General features: G+C 34.4%; 1 protein-coding gene across 2 annotated transcripts in view; it reads right to left on the bottom strand.

The window, feature by feature from the left end:
- Window positions 1-282: 282 nt before the first annotated feature.
- The window catches only part of PDGFC (platelet derived growth factor C), a 215,833-nt gene continuing 195,020 nt past the window's right edge, over window positions 283-21,095 (bottom strand). The window contains exons 4-6 of one of the 2 annotated variants that reach the window (XM_003899300.4): window positions 11,532-11,739; window positions 6,629-6,846; window positions 283-2,006 (exon numbers count right to left, since the gene is read on the bottom strand). In XM_003899300.4, coding sequence (XP_003899349.1) covers window positions 1,890-2,006; window positions 6,629-6,846; window positions 11,532-11,739 — 543 coding nt within the window. In that variant the 3' untranslated portion in view covers window positions 283-1,889. The remainder of the gene's footprint in view (window positions 2,007-6,628; window positions 6,847-11,531; window positions 11,740-21,095) is intronic. The other variant, XM_009207763.4, reaches the window with a different exon arrangement.

Raw genomic sequence — 21,095 nt, 5'->3', positions numbered from 1 at the left:
CATTTTGGAGTGTGCAATGTAAACTAATCCATACACCAGATCAATTTACGCTCACCCCATTTTGTAGCTGCCAGTGGCAATGAAGACATGATCAGAAACCTGCGAGTTTTTTTCCAGTTTCATGCTACCATACAACCTATCACTAAGCATTTCATAAACCATACAACAACTTTCCAGTCAGGTGAAACCTAAATTACCAGAAATCTGTATTAAGACCAGTAAGAAAAATAAAACCACTGCTCAAAGGCATTGGAAACAAGAGGCAGAGAAGGCTCACAGGGATTTTCCCTTTTTTGTCTTTTGAATTGACATATACTTTTGCATAATGAAAATCATAACACAAAATTTTGTTTCATTTTCTCAGAGTCCAAGAGATAAGTCTTGAGGACACACACGCACATAATTTTCTCCCCAAAATAGCCACATTCTTTTATTTGATGATTCAATACATTTTTAATTCAAATAGTCACCACATAACCTAGGCACAATATTAAGCATTTTACAAGCAAAATATTTTACTGATTTTCTTTTCAATTGCCAGAGTACAATAAGTGAACTGGTTAAGGGATATACTTCTGTACATAAAAATATCCATGTATTTATACAAGTGTATGGAACAGAGTTTAAGATAATAAAACCGTAACATCACAATAAATAGGATGTGTTCCTACTGCCCAGCACAGCACAGCATGCTTTGTCAGGAAGCTGCCAAGTCTTTTTCAAGGTGCTTTATGTTTTTCTGAGCTAGGCTCAGATTTCCCCAAAAAAGGAATAGATTAGTAATGGCTGGATGTGAATGTCTACTTTCACCAGTTGCTTTTTTAATTTTCATCTCCAATAACAGGAATGGAAGATATGATAACTTAATTATTTCAAAAAGTCTTTGCAACTTACCAATTCTATTGATTTCCAATTCAGTTTTTTTTAAATGCGGATTAATCTAACTCTAGCACCATACGAGAATGAAATACATGTATTTTTGTCAGAGCAACAATATTTCATATCATCTTTGTTCCTCTGGCTATAACAATTCTGTTTAGAAAAATTTACCAAGCTAAAAATAGTTGATCTAAGTTGTCATAAAAAAGAATATTAAATACCTTTGGTAAAAATAGATATATTTAACAAGATTAGAAAAGCCAACAGTTATAATGTCAAAAGGAGAATATAAAAATGTACACAATGAAACAAATAAACTGACTTATAGATAAAGTGAAGATAAGGCCACTCTTCTTTTCAGGTTTGTCTCTTCCAAACCATGAATGTAGTTCTCTTCTTCTAAATGGCAGAAATTTTAATATGAAATATGAAAAATCCAGTCTGTCCTATCAGCATGACACAAGTTTAATTCATAGCAACATAGTTCCTTTTTAAAAACCAGGTTTGTAGTACATAGAATGTTCTGGTTTACATATGTGAATATGAGCCAAAAAAAAAAAAAAATCCAGATTTTATATGATTTGAGGCCCAGGACACGGAGCTTTAGAGTTAAGCAAGGCAACAGAATCAGGTGTTCACTTGCACAGTTTTTTCCTGTACTGACATTACCCTAAGCCGTATCAAAACAACTGAAATACAGAACCCAGCTAGTGGAATAGGTACATGGTAACTCTGCAACTAGCTGGTGACGTATTTAATACAGCATTTAATTTTCTTTCCACAATTGAAGACCTTTTCTCCCGTCCTTTGGGCCTCCTCCCAAAAGAGCTGTTGCACAACTCCTAATTCTGTTTGATGTCTCCTCTTTCAGAAGGCACTGTAAATCCTGAAGATGAAAGGTCCTTGAAGCAAACAACTGAGATTAAGGATGGAGATAACGCATAAGTTCTCTAACAGAATCAGCCACTGCACTGCACAGTTCTGGGCAAGAGCTGCTGCTGGTGGTGCGGTTATCCTCCTGTGCTCCCTCTGCACACACAGTCACACTCCTCATGGTGCTCTAGGGCCACATCAGTGAGTGATTTATGCAATCCTCTGACACCAGTCTTTGGTCTCAACTGAAGGACCTGAAAGGGAACAATAGTAAGCCACCTTTAAAAATCAACGAATGCCTATGACTTGCTTTTATAAACAAGTAACGTTTTAGAAAAGAATCTTGGGGCCCAAAAAAGACACACATTTTAATTTTTCCTAGAGCAGGCATTATGAAAACACTCTCCCACCAAAAAAAAAAAAAAAAAGAAAAAAGAAAAAAAACTCATCAGCGTTTCATGAAAGGGCAGACATTTTAATGCCAACAATTTGGAAGCATTCTGTCTCCAAATAAGGAACTGTACTTAAATGGAAAGACTCACCATGCAATCGTTATTTTATTTATCTGACTAGTTTAGAATTTCACCTTAAGTATTTTGGAACTACCAATACACAATTCGTTTTTCTGTTTGTTGCTTTCTTTCACTCATTCATTTATTCACACATTTAACAAATATTTACACTTGATGCAATACACTCAAGTGAAGAAATACTGTGGAAAGAAACATGATCACTCCACAGCTGAGTCTGCTCAATTATGCCACTCATTAATTTTCTTGGCTACACTTCAAGTCCTCTATAAACTTGATGAGATGGATTAGATGTACTTCATAGACATCAGCCCCAGTCACAGCTAACTTCCTGCAGCTGGATCCTACTGTGCAGTGAGAAGAGGTTTGGCAATAATAACAATGATGCTCCTATTAAATAAAGTTATTTGCAGTTTGGATTGTCAAGGTTTTAATAAAAATACAGCAGGACTGACACTTACACTACACATATTTCCTCTTAATACTATGACAACAAGATACAGTTGTGTAATTCTATAAAATATTATTTAAAATATTTGATGTTGCTACCTATTTAAATGTATGACATTTTATTTCTTATGATAGAAACAATAAAGTTTAGGAAATTGTATTTTGTTTGGATTATGAACAAAGGCCAGAGCACAAAATAATATGAAATTTTCTAGCATCTCTACTTTTTGGATATGACATAGATAACCTCATAAAGTAACTTCTAAAAGCTACCATTCCTAAAAATGTTCATTAATCCAAAAAGGCACAAGTCAAGTCTTATGACTGTTCTATTTAAAGACTTAAAAGAAAAACAGAGAATGCGTACCTCACTGGAGTATGTGGTAATATCAGAGGTTAATTAGCTAACATTTTTTGAATGCTTACTGGGTGCCAGGCACAATAATAATGTTTTTACATACTTTAACTCACAAGAATTCTATGAAGTAATTTACAATTATTACCCCTATTTTACACATGAGTGAACAGAGGCTTAGATAGAATAAGTGACACAGCCTTTATTTGTACCTAGGCCAGAGATGAATTATTAGAGTGATAGATAATAATTTTATAAACTCAGAATGTCACTGCTCATACATTCTATTTATTTAGTATCTTTCTTCCTGAAGAGATAAACTTCAAAGTCTCATAATAACTATTAGAAATTATAAAATTTTAAAGTAGTTTTCTCATCTATTTCACAATTCTAGAATAAAAATTACTTAAACTTTATTTCTTTGATGTGAAATTTAACTCAATGGCTACTGAGTATTATTTTATGTTAGTACTGATTTACTATTTTTGAACAATTTAGGGTGTCAGACTAACTACATTTCAGACATTGGCACTATTCCTTATCACACTCCTGCTACAAATTGTTTCTGGAATGAAGTTGGGTGGGGGGGTAAGATAAATTGCAATATTGGCATAGCCAACATCTTCAATTCCTATGTCCACGTGTATGCATTTTCCCATTCAGCAAGGACAAAAATTTACTATGTAAAGTAAAAGGTTAGAGAGGCCACCATACATGGTCCTAAGAGTCAGGCCCGGTTGCAATCCTTGCTTCCTCTAGCATGCATATGCCAAGATGCATTTGCTGAATCAAAGTCCCCTGTCTTTGTTTGCTGATGCTCATAGAGATTTACAAATAGCAGAAGAATCTCTTAATGTTCTAGAAATGTAAGTCCTGTATAAGAAATTCTAATGGTGGAGGACACAATTAGTGTTCTTCTTTTTAATTCGTTTTGACAGTTTTGACTTCGGAAGAGAAAAGTAGACTTGGAAAATGGTCAGCAGGTCCCAGACAATATTAAAGAGGAAAAGGACACAGATTATGCCACCAGGAAAGAAACAGGGCTAAAGTTCATCTCAGAAAATTTAGACAGAGAGGTTGAAATTAAAATGGTAAGTTCACAAAAAGGAATGTCCAGGAAGAAGCTGAGCCAGAGATTTTGGAAGATAGTAGATAAGACACAGAGAGAACCAGCAAGGAACAAATGCTCATGGACCACTGCTCAACACATTCAAACAAAATGACCTTGAACTTTTGAGAACCACAGAGCACTGGGAACAGGGATTCAGTACTGGAATAAGGCAATTGAATGGTATATATTTTTAGGTTCGTTTGTGCAAAACAAACAGACCTAATGTAATAACATAAACTATTATTTCATTAAAAATTATTAAATACGTAAAAATATAAATAAGATGAAAATTATTAAGCCGAGTAAGAACAGAGAAAAAGGAACAAATAGTTTACTATTGTCAGAGTATCCTGTAGATCTTTTGGCCAGAATACTTTTCCTGCTTCAGGACAAAATTCATTAAATCTTTATTGATCATTTACCATAACCAAAGAATAAGACTAGGCAAGATGAAAAAGCAAAGATGAGTGAGAGAGCAGCTAATATATATTAAGGGCATGACAACTGCCAGGCTTAATTCTAAGTGTTTTGTAAATATCAACTCACTAAATCCTCACGGTGGAGTATGAGGGTTGGAGACTCACCTTACAGATGAGGAATTGAGGCACGAGGGCTAAGCAATTTGCTCCAAGTCACACAGCAAACAAATATTAGGTTCAAAACTAGGATGTCTAGCTATGGAGTTTGTGTTCTCAAGCATTACATTGTAATGTGACTTTTGATTTCCTCAGCTCTCAATTCAATAGAAACAAACAAAAATAGACAATAATTTTGAAATAATAAAAGTTCTCTAATAGAGTATCTTTGAAGCCCTACAGATGCGCTGAGGATGAATTAGTCATGCTAGGACTGGTAGGACACCAGCATTTCAAGGAAGATATGACATCTAAGTGGGTGTGTGTGTGCATGTGTATATATATAAAATATATATATATATATAAAGTTCCTGACTTGCTTTTCTGAAAATTCTTATGTGGGACTCAGAAAAATCATTAAGAAAATATATTTATTTGGCTAAAATGTCTTCCCCCAAAGAAATCTGGTGATTGATACAAAAAGGAAGAATCTTATTAATAACGTTATCATGCTACCGTATCTTTTAGTTTTCCTCAATTATTATATCCCATCTCCTCCTTCAGCAGCATCAGGTACCATTCATGTATCTGGAAACCATCCTTTTTGAAAAGTCAACTTTAAATTTTACAAAGCCTTTAAATTATACCAATAAAAATCTGCCCTTCTGGCTTCATTTAAAAATTACTTCATGACTTTTAATTTTTTCCACTAAATAAAATAACATGAAATAAATATATATTTTATAAATAAAATGATTTTTCATATGCATAAAGTCTTCAGTGAAACCCTCATCTGTTAGGTAACCTAAACATGTAAGGTTTCATAAACTACACTTCCTATGACATGATTTTCCTGCCCTTCACCAATATTGTGTTGGCATTTGATAAAGTGGAAAAAAAAGTACTGGATTCGTGAAGACAAGGGACCCTGTTTCCACTCTAGAGCTAGGCTTTCACTTCATTAAGGATTTCACTGAAATCCTGATGCATATGAAAAATCATTTTATTTATTAGATAGATATTTATTCTGTATTCTTATTTAAAGGAAAAAATGAAAGGAAAGGCAGTCATACTGAAATGTCAGAAAGGCAGATTTTGACTTGGTCTAATGTAAATGTTTTATAGAAATTAAAGTTGACTCATCAGGAAGGATGGCTTCCTGATAGAATGATGCTATATGATGCTGGTGGGGGAGGTTTTGGGATATAATTGGGAGACTCCGTCACTAACAAAAACATTAAGAGTACAAGTTCTAAGGTTCCCAGGGTCCTAAAAAACAATAATTACTAACATGCCATATTATATTTTCTTTCATTCCAGAGAATAAAGAGATGAAAGGTTAAAAAATCAATACAAAGTTTAACATGTTATTTGAAGCAAGACGAATAATACAAAGTTTACTATAATTATGAATATGTCATCTTAGGAGTCTCTGTTGCCCCAAGTAGAAAAATAAATATCAAAGCTCTCCTTTCTCCAAAGTAGACAATAATTTATCTCTGAGCTTGTCTTTGAAATATTTTTCCTTCATATTTTGAAAAGTTTAAAAGTTGAAAAACTTTACTCATTTTTTTTTTCCCTCAGAAAACACTTTTTTTGGTATGAGAGGCAAAAACTTCACTGACCACCCATGTTATACTACCAGAGAATAATCTTTCTAAATCCCTAATATCTGGAATTTTAATTAAAGGTGCTAATTTTAAAAAATAAAGGCATAAACTATTTGTAAACCTTGTTTTTTTCCCCCCATGAATACTACATCTTTTCTCCAAACATAAATGCATTTCAGATTCACTGTTTTGTTCAAAGACATAAAATACCCAAAGGAAATCAAAAAAGAAAATTGTATACCTACCTCATGGTATTTTTTAGTAACTTTGCTTGGGACACATTGACATTCATTGCAATTGTGGAGACAACAGGCACAGTTCCCTCCACAGCGTTTAACCAGGAGACAACCTGGCCAGAAAATGGTATCGGTTCTCTTTAGTTCTTCCCTTATGGATACTGAGAAGTTACGAGGTGTGCAGCTGTATAATCTTACCTCCTCTGTTAGAAGGTTCAGATCCACCACTATACGGCATAAAAGAGAGCAAAGAAAAATAGATGCTGATGCTTTGAGCCTGAATGTATTTCATTAAGCTCTTTTCATAAAGAAATCTTACGTTATTTCATGAGCAATATCCATAACAATATCCCCTCTTATTGTAAGTAGATTTTAGAGATATATAACTGCAAATTGGACTTTCTAGTTCATAGTAAACAAAGCTTCATTATGACTTAGCAACCAGTAAAGAGATGCCATTGTGTAATATTAAGAACAGAGCCAACAAAACAGTTGAAAGCTATAAATAGGAAACTTTATAGAGACAAAAAGGGCCACACGTTTTAACCTTAGTAAAAAAAAAAAAAAAAAATTGACATGGAGAACACTGAAGAATAAAATGCAAAATGATGAATGCTTTGATTAAAAAACAAACATAATTCTTAAAAGGATTTTAGGCTGATACAATTAGTGAAGAACAATTTATTGAAATGTGCCAACCGCACTTTCTATAATCTCTATGGCAATAAGAATCATAAAATATAAAAAAAAGCATAAAGAAAATGCACATTTGAAGACCGTTGTGTAGACCATGAGTGAATAAAAAGGACATACTTTATAAGAGCAGAAGTTGTAGGAAGGCAATGCTTCAAATGCATTGAATGACTTCCCATCTTGGAAATTTAGACTAAACTAAACTCCTTCAGATATCTATCCCTCCCCTGCTAATGCGTGGAAGAAATGTTTAATTTATCTAATTTATAACCCCTGCTTCTACTCCTTTAGCAAGCTGGTTAACTATGCTGTTTATGCTTTATTCTATGAAAGAATACCTACTTTTGAGGACCAAGCAAAATATTCTTTCATCAGATTGTTGCAGTAAATCCTCAAAGAACCATTGTTTTTAACCACAAAATGATTCTGCCTCAGGAAAATTGTATCAAAATAACATGTCATGTTCAATGTGAATTTATACATATCACATGAATAGTAGGTAATTACTATTAGGATAAACACTTCTAATACAATTTATTTTCTGCCTTATATCTCTGCCTGTTTTTTTCCCTAGAAATATTCAAATAAAGCAATTCAAATGACATTGAATACTTTCAGATAACATACATTCCTTCAGGTTTTTTCCTCCTAAATTTAAAAAATTTAGAAACATTATCTAAAATATAATAAACGTACCCTTTCCACTAATATGGACAACATATACATGAATGAAAAAGAAGAAAACTATTTTCTGGTTAAAGATGGTTTCAAGTAGAAATAATCATGATGTAATCCACTTTTTTAAATTAAAAGCTAATTTTTATTAATTTTTAAGTGACAAGATAATTAAGAATCAAATGCTTATTTTCTTGGATTTGTTATACATGTGACCAGGTGTTTTTGATACTTAAATTGTCTTAATTGTGTTTGATAATTTAAGTATTTTAAGAAATGTATTATAAAATTATGCATAGGTAATTGTAAATTATAAAAGTATGTAAACTATATGATAGACCAAAACCTGAGTTAAGTATAGGAAAGCACCAAAGAAATCCTAATTCAATGAGTCCATTTCAACACCTTATTCAGTTAAAAAATTATTTTTCTAACTCAAGGGAAAGTCATTGTTTATTTTGGCTACTGAAAGATTTCTTTTTAATCTGAAAATGATCCTGTGAAAGCAAAACTTTTCAATATTTAAGAGCAAATCCTTCTTTCAAATGCCCTGAATAGGCCAGCTTATCCCTAATACAAGTAATGAGCTCATTATGCTAAATGGTGTAACATATTTTACCTGGTTTCATTTTGCTGCTCTAATAGTATATATATGTACACATTCCTCTTTTGTTGTTAAAACTATTTTTGGGGTTATTTGAATCTTTTCTCTAGTATTTAATGCCTGGGTAAGGAGGAAGAAGACTTAAAATATGCACAAACACAAAATCTGGTTGCCAAAGTTTTCAATGCTTATTTAAGAATTATACTTCTTAAGAATGTGAGTGAAGAAGCTCTCAGCTCTCAAAGCATATTCATCTATGTCAAGCAGTTTTAAATATGTTATTTCATGACAACAGAAAATGAGATTGTATATGTTCCCTTTAAAATGTTTACTTAACCACAATAAAAGGTTAGACAGATTTCCCAAGTGAACTAAGTTGTGATACCTGCTACAATGTGAAAATTTAAACACACTTTTAACTTAGCTTCCACTCATTTATCATGTTTGACACAAAAGTCAAAAGCCCTTTTTAAGTACTAGTTAAGCTTGACTTAGAAAATACAGTATTTTTTTTGTAGCAGTAGCAAGGTATGAATGAAAACCCTGAACTAGAGGAAGAAAGTGAAAGAAAAAAAAAAAAGGAAAGCATGAATGCAGTCCACAGTTTTCTAAAAATATAATTAAGGATTTTAAATTTGGCATTTCATATTTGAAATTTATGCTGCCTATTGCTAAGCCTTCAAATGCATATAAGCTTCGTTAAAATAAGTCATATGTCATATATTCTTGAAACATTGTATAGTACTTTTGGGGGGGAAAGGCAAAGAAAATAAAGAGAAAAAGGAAAAGAAAAAAAGAAAGATAATGTACCAAAGCATACTTTTTGAATAGCTTAACTATAATATTAAAGAAGTTTCCCTCTGCCAAATATTTGTAAAAGCTGGTCTTCAGACTTTTTTCCTTTTATAATTATCTCCTAAGAAAACAAATATGGGTATTAGTTTATTTTTCTAAAGAATGCAGATTTTGAGCACACCACCAACCAAAATCATTATTTTTAAATGCAAATGTCATTAATAAGTTTTGCTACAAAAAACAGTCATATTTTTCTTTGTTAGTTGTTCATTCTTTTAAGAGATTCAGTCCAAAGATAGTCTATTACTGTAAAGTAATCTGAGGGTGGTCTTTCTAAGATGAATGTGGTAACACTGTGATGTTTATTCTGTGGGAAATCTATTTCAATGTCTAATTAGAAGCTTTTAAAAGTTTTACTCCTGTTCTTTTGTAGAGATACTCTCAGGAGGGGAGTTAGTTTTGTCTATATAGATGTTATCCCACACCTGTATTTTAGTTTATGTAAAGTTCCAAAAATATACACTGCTTTTCTCACACGTACTGCATGCTTAAAAAGTTAATAAATTTGGCAAACTGCAAAGGGCTTCAATTTTGAAAGTGTTAAATGAATATCTGAAAGATCTGGTTCAGCTTCCGATGCTTTAGAATGCAAGCTAGCCTCCGGCCAAATCTTTGAGCACCAGGCATATATTTTCAGGCATAAAGGCTTGGCTAGAAGGGACGTTTTTAGGCTCAAATCCAGAAATCAGCTGTCAAAAAACTAGATCTCAGTTTAGAACCTGATTCACTGCCCTTGCTTCTCACAGATCAACATGATAATCAACTTCAAATTTGCTAACAAGGGCTCTATTCATGGATGTTTCAGCTAGTCTTGCAGCTCTTCATCTTCCTGTTCCTAAGTGGGAGGGAAGGGAAGTGTTGCTCGTAAGTTATTCATCAAGTTATTCATCAAGATCCAATCTTATAAATATGTAACAGCTTTCAGCATCTGGACAGGACTCGGCTGCCCATGCACTTGAACACTGATTTCAAATATTGCCAAAAGGAAACCACGTCTGTTGGCATAGCGAAATACCAGGGCTGGGCAAGTCTGAACATGACCTGCTGAGATTAAAGCTCATGATCCAAAAAAGCTGCAACTCTTAAGAGCAGGAAAGGGCAGGAATCGGGTTTCCTTCTGACAAGTTTTAGAAGAGCATGTCTGGTGCAATCTGCCCTTGCAAATGGCTCAAATTAACTGAACGTTGTTCCTTTCATATAAATTCTCTAGGCTGTCACTGCATTCTCCAAAGCTGTAGATTTCAATATTTCTGACAGACTAAAACAGATATTTTGAGTGCACTGTAATTAAACAGTTATTTCTATACGTTTTCATTTGTGTTTGATACGGATGCTTTCCAATTCCAATGTTACTAAAAAAAATTAGGTAATCTTACAGAAAACTCAGTTAAGATTATTTCCAATTTCTTGGCCATGTAGAGTTAGGTTTAATTAACAGCACTTTCACTCTTAGAGAAAGATACACCTATATGGGCAAAAGTGATTGTTTCAACAGCAAATTTACATAGTTAAAAATTATTATGGTGTGGGTTCTTTTAGGTTCTTGTTTTCTTGCTATGAACCCTGCCTTGAAAACTATGAATTCTACTTTATGTTGGGTCGTTGCCATTTCTCATAGTTTTTAGAAGTGTCTAGGCTTAGAAAATGCAAAGTGATATAATACTGACCCATGGGAGACACTGCAGACAAACATTTTTGTAGAGCATCCCCTTTTTCTAGCCCTAACCTGGTTTTGCAGCTATGATAATTTCTCTTGAGTCCCGAAATCCACGTGTTCCAAGTATTAGGTTTGAGTAAGCAATGATTTTTGTAAAATGCAATGAAGGCCTTCGTCACAATGATATTTTTGAAGATAATATGTAACTGGAATTTTCAGAAGTATCCCTTTCAATATATTCCTGTTGGGTTATAACTAAGTTCCTCCTTTTGTATACATTATTATTCAACACATAAATATGCTCAAATGATAAGAAAATGTATTGAATACATCACTGATGAATTTTAAACTAAGCTGTGGCAGAAGAATCTGAAACATTAGCTGCTAAAAAAAATTAAATGAGGTTCTAATCTGAAGAGGGAGCTTACCTCTGGATTTTCTTCCAAAAACAAAAGCCTTGCCAAGAAGTTGCCAAGTTGGCCTATATAGATCTTCTAAGTCCAACTGCCATCTATCTGGTTCAAGATATCGAATAAGGTCTTCCAAGGTACTGAAGGCAGTTATAGCATTATTAAGCAGGTCCAGTGGCAAAGCTGAAGGGGGTAACACTGAAGGACTCACAGCTTCTGTGAATTGCTGAAAGTAAAATGAATCATATGTTAACTGTTTTAAAAATGACAATGTATTCCTTCTGGACATATGCAAGAAGTTATAAAGACTAAGGCTGGAAATATGTGCGAAGGAAAATTGTGTTCAATTCAATTAGAAATAACTACTCTGCAAAGACTTCACGAAGATGAACTCTGATAGAATTCCTGTAAAATCAATGAGAAAGGCATTAATTTTCATTACCACAAACCGTGATGGATGTGGGTATCTTTTGGTCATATAAAAAAATTAAAAATATCTTCATGGTTCAATTACAGACTTAGAGTGAAAACTATAATACAGTTTATCAAATTTTCCTTTTCTTTTCCACTTTTCATTTTCCTTCATCTGAAAAATTACCTCGTAGTTATGCAAATTAGTGTCACATAAATTAAAAATTGCATAATAATTAACCCAAAGATCTAGAACAAAATACACGTAGAAATCATTTGACATTAAATAACTTATTAATCAAGATAGAAAATGCCTAAACCATAAAAGATCAGCTTAATAAATTGCCTATAATATATCTTAATATAAAATGTCTAATAAACAAGATTAAGAGATCAGAGAGACGCTGGGAGAATACCCTGACAAACTATGTGACTGTCACAAGATTAGTATCCAGAATATACAAAAACAAGGACAAAGGCAATGGAAGAAAAATGGGCAAATTCCAGACAAGAAGCTTGAATGGTCAATAAACATATGAAAATATGCTAAACTTCATTATCAGAGAAATCCAAAGAGAGATATTATTTCACATACGAAAAAGGGATACTATTTCACACAGATGAGATTGGCAAGAATTTTAAAAAGGATTACTGAAGATGTGATTAAATTGGAATTCCTCTGCTCTGCCTGCAGAAGTTAGTGTACACAGGCATAACACTTTAGCTGATGTAACTGATAAGCACTGAATATTCTTTCACTTATGCACAAGGAAATATGTTCAATGATTAGAAAGACTGGAAGCAATCTAAATGCCCATGTATAGGGAAACACTAACACATCGGCTCTTCCTTTTCATTCTCATTACTTCCATCCTGGGCTAGATACTAAAAACGTACTATAAATAGCAGCTTCTAACCTTATCTCCTTACCTTTAATCATTTCTCTCTCCTTTGTTCTATGCTGCATAATCCTGGGTTAATCTACTAAATAAGATATCACTGATCCTATGATGAATTTGGACAAATGCCTATGTGATTTCTCATCTGGAGGATAAAATCCAAATTCCTTACACAGCATTCAGAGTCCTCAAAAACTGACCTCTGCTCACCTTCCCCTCTAATCCGCTACTCATCAGAGACATGCACATTTTGTTCCAATCAATCTAGTCTCTTCGCTGACTACTGCACACATAATATCATCTCAGACTTTGTACCTTAACTTATGCTAAATCTGCCCCCATACCCCACACGCAAAAACTCTCCCCCTGTTGATCTACATCATAAATCTTCACCATTACAATGACCCTTTCAAAAATCCAATTCATCCATGAAACTTGGAACAACAGGGTCATCACTGTCCCATATTATCTCCACTGGGTCAACTGGAAACAGACTCCTTCTGTGGGCTGCTCTGTGAGCACTTGGCTTGAAGAGCAGAAGTTGCCCTGTAAACTAGGAAAAGGAGTACCTTTCTCTGGACAGGCACAACCCTCATGGGGCTCCTGGCTTTGTGGGTGCCCCGCTGCCCACTGGGGAACATTCTTACAGAGTACAATCGGCAGAAATGAACTTGGCAGCTTTAGGCCAACAATGATTTCATCCTTTTTTTTTTTTTTTTTTAACAAAAGTTTATTGAGTAACTACAGTGTTCCAGGGCCTTTGTGTGCATTATGAGAAAAGCACAGCGGAATGACAATGTCTGGCCTCCTTCCTTGCCTGAATTACTCATGTGTACTTTCCAAGTCTCCACTCAGCTGTTACCCCTTTCATCTTTTTTTTTTTTAAAATAAATTTTATTTTGTATATTTGAGGTTTATGACATGATATTACAGGATACACAAAGATAAGCAAAGATACATGGAAATGTGTAAGTACATATATATATATATAGAGAGAGAGAGAGAGAGAGTACAATGGTTACTATTAAAGACTTAATTTCAATAATGTCAAGGATCTGGCTGAAATATTAGGACTAAGATATTTTCTAATTATTTTATGATGCTTTTGCTCTACCCATTAGACTGTTAAACTTTGAGAGTAGACACTAAATCTAGTATGTTTTTGTTACCCAGTGTTTTCTATAATTGCCAAAAGAACATAAAATTGCTTTGACAGAACTATGACTGAAAACTCTATTAGAGATATAGAGAACACTGATCTGAAAAACGTTTTAATTTTAATTTAGCCAATTTAGTTACTATTGATTAAATTTATAGTGCAAAAATTTAAAGCAAATTTTTGCATATTTCAAAAATATAAGCCTATATATGTACATAAATGTTTTACAAAGTAAAAGTTAAGGGGTCAGTAATAGTCAAAGAATAAGTATTATTACAAATGGAAAGTTTCAAAATCTGTACAGATAAAATAAGTGGCTGCTAGCAAGTTAATACAAAAAGTGTACATTATTAAATCATCAGAGTGCAGATGTGTATTTTAAACATAAAATATAATTGTTATGTAGGCTAATTTCAATTAGACAGTAATCCAAGAATGATTTGGCTTATATTGCTTCCAATTTGTTGGAGATTCTCTGAACAGAGCATTTCTTTTGAAGTAATACAAAGTGCTAACTGAAATGAACATTGCTGAGATGAAGTTCAAAATATTAATACAAAAGAAGGCAAAACAAGATAAGCTTGTAATACTGGGCAAACAAAAGATGCACACCTTGGGTCCAGTGAAGTATCTGCAATCTGCATACTTTTCCCCTCAAATGTTAAAGGTTGGGAGAAAAGCATCTTCTGTTACTGTATGTATAGATCAGTTGGTGTTATAAATCGCTAAGCTTCTAAATATTTAAATTACAATTTGATAAATTTAGAAAGACAACTGTTTCCCCACCACACCCCACACACAGTGGTGGTCCCCACCCAAAAAACAGGAAAGAAGAATGAACATAAGTTCCTGGGATTCAAAGAATCAGTCCCTGGACAGAACAGGGGAAGTGGTGCTTCTATTTAAGGGCCTTCTCATGACTGTCCCTCCACCCACTGGTTCAAGGAACAGCCGAGTTGTCCAGTTTCAAGGTTCTGCTTTTCTAAGTGGTTTAAAGGGACTCTCAGAGAGAAAGGGGGAGCAACAAAAAAAAGAAGTTACAAAAAAATGTCTTTGAATTTTTAAGTTTTCCTTTTCTCTCTAACAAAGTACTACTGGTCATTACAGACTAATAGCATTTTCTCCCATAATTAGTATCCAGAAAATTCTAACAATACCTTTGATACTTAAAAACACTTATGATTGGGCTGATAAACTGGTTAGAATATGCAAAATATGCCTTGACTTGAATTGGATTTTCACATTCTCTGTTTCTTATGTCTTTTATTCTTTATAAAAATATGATGGTATACTTTTAAGCTATAGGTTGTGCTAAGACAATTTAGTGGATAGCAATGGATACAAACAGGAAGCAGAGTTTCTTGGTGTTCTGCAATGTAGACAACTAAACCACAACCCTTATTCAGCCAGAGAAAAGCTTCTGTGTTATCACCTGCAGGGCAGTAATGACAACCTTGGTGATGGTGTGGCCCTAGCCTAGACCCTTTCAGGTCTATTATTTTGTAAGGACAGGTTGTCAAAGAGCAGAAAAGGCATCTAAAATCTGTGTGATGAAGTGTCCTGCCAAACAGTATATTTCTAAAATATCAGCTCTATGAGATAAGGATCCGTTACAAAATCGGGTCTTTAAAATTCTCTGATGAAAGTTACCCTGAATGACAACATGATAATGAGAGAACTATGATCAGGAGTCAAGGGACTGGACTCTAAATCCCAGAGATACTCACACGTAGGGAAGAGAGTTTGAGTAAATTGCATAATCTATCTGTGCCTCAGTTTTCTCCACTACAAAATACGGTAGCTAAAGTCAATGACCTTCAAGTTTCTTGCCAGCTTTTACATTTACAAATTCTATTTAATTGTCAGATACAAGAGAGTCCAATGCAGCTTCAGCAAAATTATCTAGAGAGCCTCAAAAATATAATAAATCACTTAGTAAGGCTATAATGGGACTGAACTCTATTTTTTCTTTCTATGAACTCTCCCTGTTGTTTTAGCTTATCAGTTTTGGGAAACACTGCCCTGTGGTACAACTGTGGTATCATTCTACATATTTATATATATATATATAAAAAATTTTAAGAGTACATGAAGTTTATCTTGCTCTTTAAGAAATCAAATATCCTAGAAAGGCATGTCTGGCTTATAAATAGAAGCAGTTATGGTCCTAAAAATCTGAAGGAAACAGGTCCATGCTTAGAAAACTGATACCAAAATGTTTAAATGAATATAGATACATGTTGTGTTATGGGCTGAATTAGAGTTCACCCAAAGTTTCTATTCTACTAAAGTCCTACTCGCAGTATCTCAGAATGTCTGTATTTGGAGACAGGGTCTTTAAAGAGATCAGTAAAATAAGGTAATTAGGATGGACCCTAATCTAATATGACTGGTGGTCTTATCGTAAGAGAAAATTTTAACACAGACATAGTAGAGAGGGAAGACCATCTGAAGACACAGGAAGAAAATGAACATCTACAAGTCAAGGAGAGAGATGTCCGAAGAAACCAAACCTGCTGACACCTTGATCTCAATTTCTACCAACCAAAATTTTGAGAAAACACGTTTCCATTGTTTAAGGCACCACTGTTTAAGTCTGTGGTATTTTGTTAAGGCAGCCCTCGAATGCTAATACATGCCATCAACTTCTCCATATCTATATAGGAGCAATCAAAGGATAATATTACACCATGTCCATTAAATCATTCAACAAGTATTTATTTAAAAACCTGTAAGGGCTCACACAGGTGCAGTGGCTCACACCTGTAATCCCAGCACTTCCCGAAGCCAAGGCGGGTGGATCACTTGAGGTTCAGAAGTTCGAGACCAGCCTGGCCAACAGAGTGAAACCCCATCTCTACTAAAAATACAAAAAATTAGCCAGGCATGTTGGCCACGCTTGTAATCCCAGCTACTTAGGAGGCTGAGGGACGAGAATCACTTGAACCCAGGAGGTGGAGGTTGCAATGAGCCAAGATCGGGCCACTGCACTCCAGCCTGGGTGATAAAGTGAGACTCTGCCTCAAAAAAAAAAAAAAAAAAAAAGATAAAAATAAACAAATAAATAAATAAATAAATAAAAATAAAAATAAAACAAATGAACAGAAGTAAAAACCTGTGAGGTGAGCACTATAAACAAAACAAGATAAAATTCTTGTCTTTGTGAAGCTTATTCTATGGAAGCTCAGTATACTGCATCATAGAAGAGAGTTTTATCTTGCCAAAACAAAGCTGAAATGAGAATCTGCTATTGTGAATCACACAAGTAACCAAACAAGTATCACACAAATCCTGGTGAATGTGGACCATAAAAGAGTGAACTCAGGATGTAAGAATTACCGAAAAACAAATATATTTGTATTAATGAAAAATAACTGGCAGCCCAGGAGTTCAGACAAAATAATAGCCATAGGAACAAGCTCAAGACAGCAAGTTTGGCTGCAAAAGTTAAGTTTTCTTATTGACTTTTCCATTGTTCTTTTCAAAAATCAGTGTTTTACTGTTTTGTATTTTATTATGGCTACCTTAAATATTTTCTGCACTTGTTAACATCTTTCCCCTTTTTTAGAAAAAAGAAAAGCTGATTTCCTGTTCGGAATAGTACTATCTGAACTACTTATAATTTCACAATAAGTCATTACTTACCTCTAAAATACCATACCTTGTCATTTTATTAGGATTTTTGTGGCCAGTGCAATTTTAGAAACACACTTAAAATGAATCTTCCTTGGACAAATACACACATATAAATGTTTACCTTGAGTAGCATAGCAACTGTTGCAAAACTATTAGGGCCTACAAAGATTTATGTTGCAACTTTCCTAGTCAACAGCATATAGTATCCGTCAAACTGATAAGAAAGCTTTCAATTCATTCAGACCTAACAGAGAGTTAGGAAAGAAGATTAAGTTTTATTGTCAGAGTTAAAAACAAAACAATATTATAAAATGATCAGGTGTTTAAGAGAAGACAATAAATGTTCAGCCTTGTGTAACATCACTTCTTAAAGGTGTCTCCAATCTCATTTGTGTAGTGTCAAACTGATATATTGTACAGAGGTCTTACTTTTAAAGAGCCTAAGCAGCCGACAGGGCATGCAGACACAAATGCCTGCCAGGAACAACTCACGGGTGGTTCTGTAAAGACACAAGAATGTCCTGAAACAATTCATTTAAACACGCTTCTCTGCCTTTCCCTATGTGCTTATCCGAATTCATCCAAAAGTTATCTGGGTCATGTTTTTAAATTATTTTTAAGCCAGCAATGAAAAGCAAATGCTTGCATTCCTACTCAAGAACAGATGTCTTAATGCTGTGTAGGTAATGCAGATTATATATTTAAGTGAGAAATCCTAGGGAAGGTGGCCAATCGTATTCACATCAAGGCTTAACATTGAGGAGTTCTTATTAAAAGAGCATGACAATTGAATAAAACTTGACATATCTATATAACCCATCACAGCAACAGTCCGGTATGAAAAGTGTATGAGCCAGCATTTAAAAACAATACTTTTTAAGGCTCAAACCTGCAACTGGCCTTAAAAGGCCATGAGTTTCATGGTTTCAGAAAAACCCTGGAGAGCAGAAGTCTTCTTGAGAAGACTGGATATATGAAAAAAGAGATGGCTAATTTTGCCAAAAGTGTTGTCTTAAATAAAAGTAATGTTTATGTACTAACTAGACCTTCTTACCAACTTGATGGATGAAACAACTGCTATGGACTCACTTTTCCCATCATCATGAAACTGGAGAACCATTACCATCTAACCAGATGTACGAACTAAAACACTGTTACTCTCAACATCTCACCTAAAGCATTCGTGGTTTACAAGCTAAAGAAAAAATTTCACCCTAGTGATAGCACCTTAGATTTGCAGGTCTCCATAGAAGTCAACTCCACCACAGAGCAGGCTCATTGTTGGCTGGTGAGTCAGAGTCAATACACAGAGTTTCCCACTTCCTAGGTCAAACTGTGGGTTATAAGTAATAATCAATGTTGAAAACTGGAATTCCATGGGATGACTAAATAACATAGTACTAAGAATGCTTTCCACAATGGCATCTGTGGGAAGCCAAAATTAAGGGTTTTTTTTTTTTATTATTTGACTAAAATCTGAAAAACGATTCCTCTGAATAAACAGTGTGACAGGCCTTAAAAGCTAAAATAACATCTATCGGTGGCAAGTGTTTGACAACAAAGTATTGCAGGACTTTTTTTCCTAATCTAATATTGAATGCTTGTGGATTTGCTTTGTTATAATACTCAAGAAACACCTAACAGTGATGAACTTCCAATGAAAGAAAATGTAAACTAAGAACTATTGGAAGAAAAACACACATTCACTGCAAAACATGAAAGAATATGTACCTGAAACCTAGAATCTCTGAAGACACTTTCTTACAGAAATTTATCATACAGCACACACAATATTTATTCAGTGTATCACTCAACCACCATTAAGGGAAATCGTGGAATGTTTTACGGAAATCTAGCTTAGGAATAGTGGCTATGTTGGCAGACATTGTCAATTATATGTTCAATAAGTTAAACAGTTGGATAATATGCTCAACTTCATTCTAGTTTTGTATGTGCCTTGAGTGGAAGGCCTTATTTTGAGTAAGAAACAATGGTACTGAGTTATTTACTTTAAAATGGCTTGACAGTATAAAAAGAGTGTTAAGTAGCTGAAACTGAGGGGGCAACAGAAAAATCCCCCAGTGAACTGCTTTGAGGGGAAAAGTGAGATAATTCAGTGGAAGCCATTAGAATGCAAACAAAGGTCAGCAATGACCCCCACATGGCTGAATCCAATGGTCTGTTTTTTTAGTCTAACTAACCAATTGGCAGTAAGTGGCTTTTCACACACTGTATGCTCTGCAGATTTTCTTCCTATCTGACAAGATGCTTCTCCTTAGCTCTGAGTGCTGGTTCCTCCTTACCACCTTCTTTTTACATGATGGAGTGTCCCAAGGATCTCTGCTTGGACCTTTTCTAGTTTCTGTCTCATTCTTCCCCTTGGTGATCTTCTATAGTTTCAAAGCATTACATATAATTTATACGCCGACTACCAGAAAATTCCTATTTCTTACCAACACATTATTACCATCTCAGTAAATGCCAACTCCATAATTTGCAGACGCATTTTGCTCCTCCCTTTTTCTGTGCTACACTCCATATCCCACATCAAGTTATCTCGGCTCAATCCTCATACTATGTCTAGAATCTGACCACTTTCCCTACTTCTATTGCTGCCACTTTACAATTCAGGCCAACATATGAAATAGTCTTCTAACTGGTCTCCCTGTTTTTGCCTTTGCCATTGTTGTCTGAATTAAATAACAGAAATTTACACATTCTACAACAAAGGGTCGATAGGGTATGAGTACAAATACCAATTACTTTTCTAGACAAATGTATCTGCTTTTAAATTTTAAACTTAAAAATGGCCTTTATTTTAAACATTCTATAGATTATTCACAGTGGAACTCAATGGAACGGCTTTGTACAGATTTCATAAGCCTTGGTTAATGCACTATGCCTCCTGAAACCCGCCATTCATCCCTCCCAGGTACATTTTATCGGGTCAGAAGGCACTTGCTCATCTCCTACTGCTGACAATGCAAATCATACTCTCTTCTTCAGTGTAGGGGAGGCATACCTACCAGCCATAGAAAATGGGGCATTTGTCAAAATTACATGGTGAACACCTCATTTATGTGTGTGTCTGTAGGAACAGATATTCAAAGGAGGGATGATTCTGCCTACCTAGGAAACTGTCTATAAGGATTAAGCAAAACAGTATATTTTAAAATCTTAATAAACAATTCAGCACTGTACATATTTAGGGATTACCATACACATTTTATTGTATATTTAATTATCCAAGTTGTACCAAGTTTAGCAAAGATAAATAATTATTTAAAAAAATATAGCTCATGGTTGATGTTGGTCTGTGTTACATGGAGTAGCATGGACTCAGTAGGCAGCGTTCAATGACATCTCCGCCCAACATTCTTTCTAGACTGATGTGGCAAATCAGAGCTTGTCCAGCCCTACAAGGAAAATTCTGAAACAAACTTTTTTCTCTTCTAAAACAGATTTATATTCAGTAGC

The sequence above is a fragment of the Papio anubis genome, chromosome 3, assembly GCF_008728515.1.
Source record: "Papio anubis isolate 15944 chromosome 3, Panubis1.0, whole genome shotgun sequence".
In the NCBI taxonomy this organism is placed as follows: Eukaryota; Metazoa; Chordata; class Mammalia; order Primates; family Cercopithecidae; genus Papio; species Papio anubis.
This window is presented reverse-complemented; position numbering and strand designations above follow the sequence as displayed.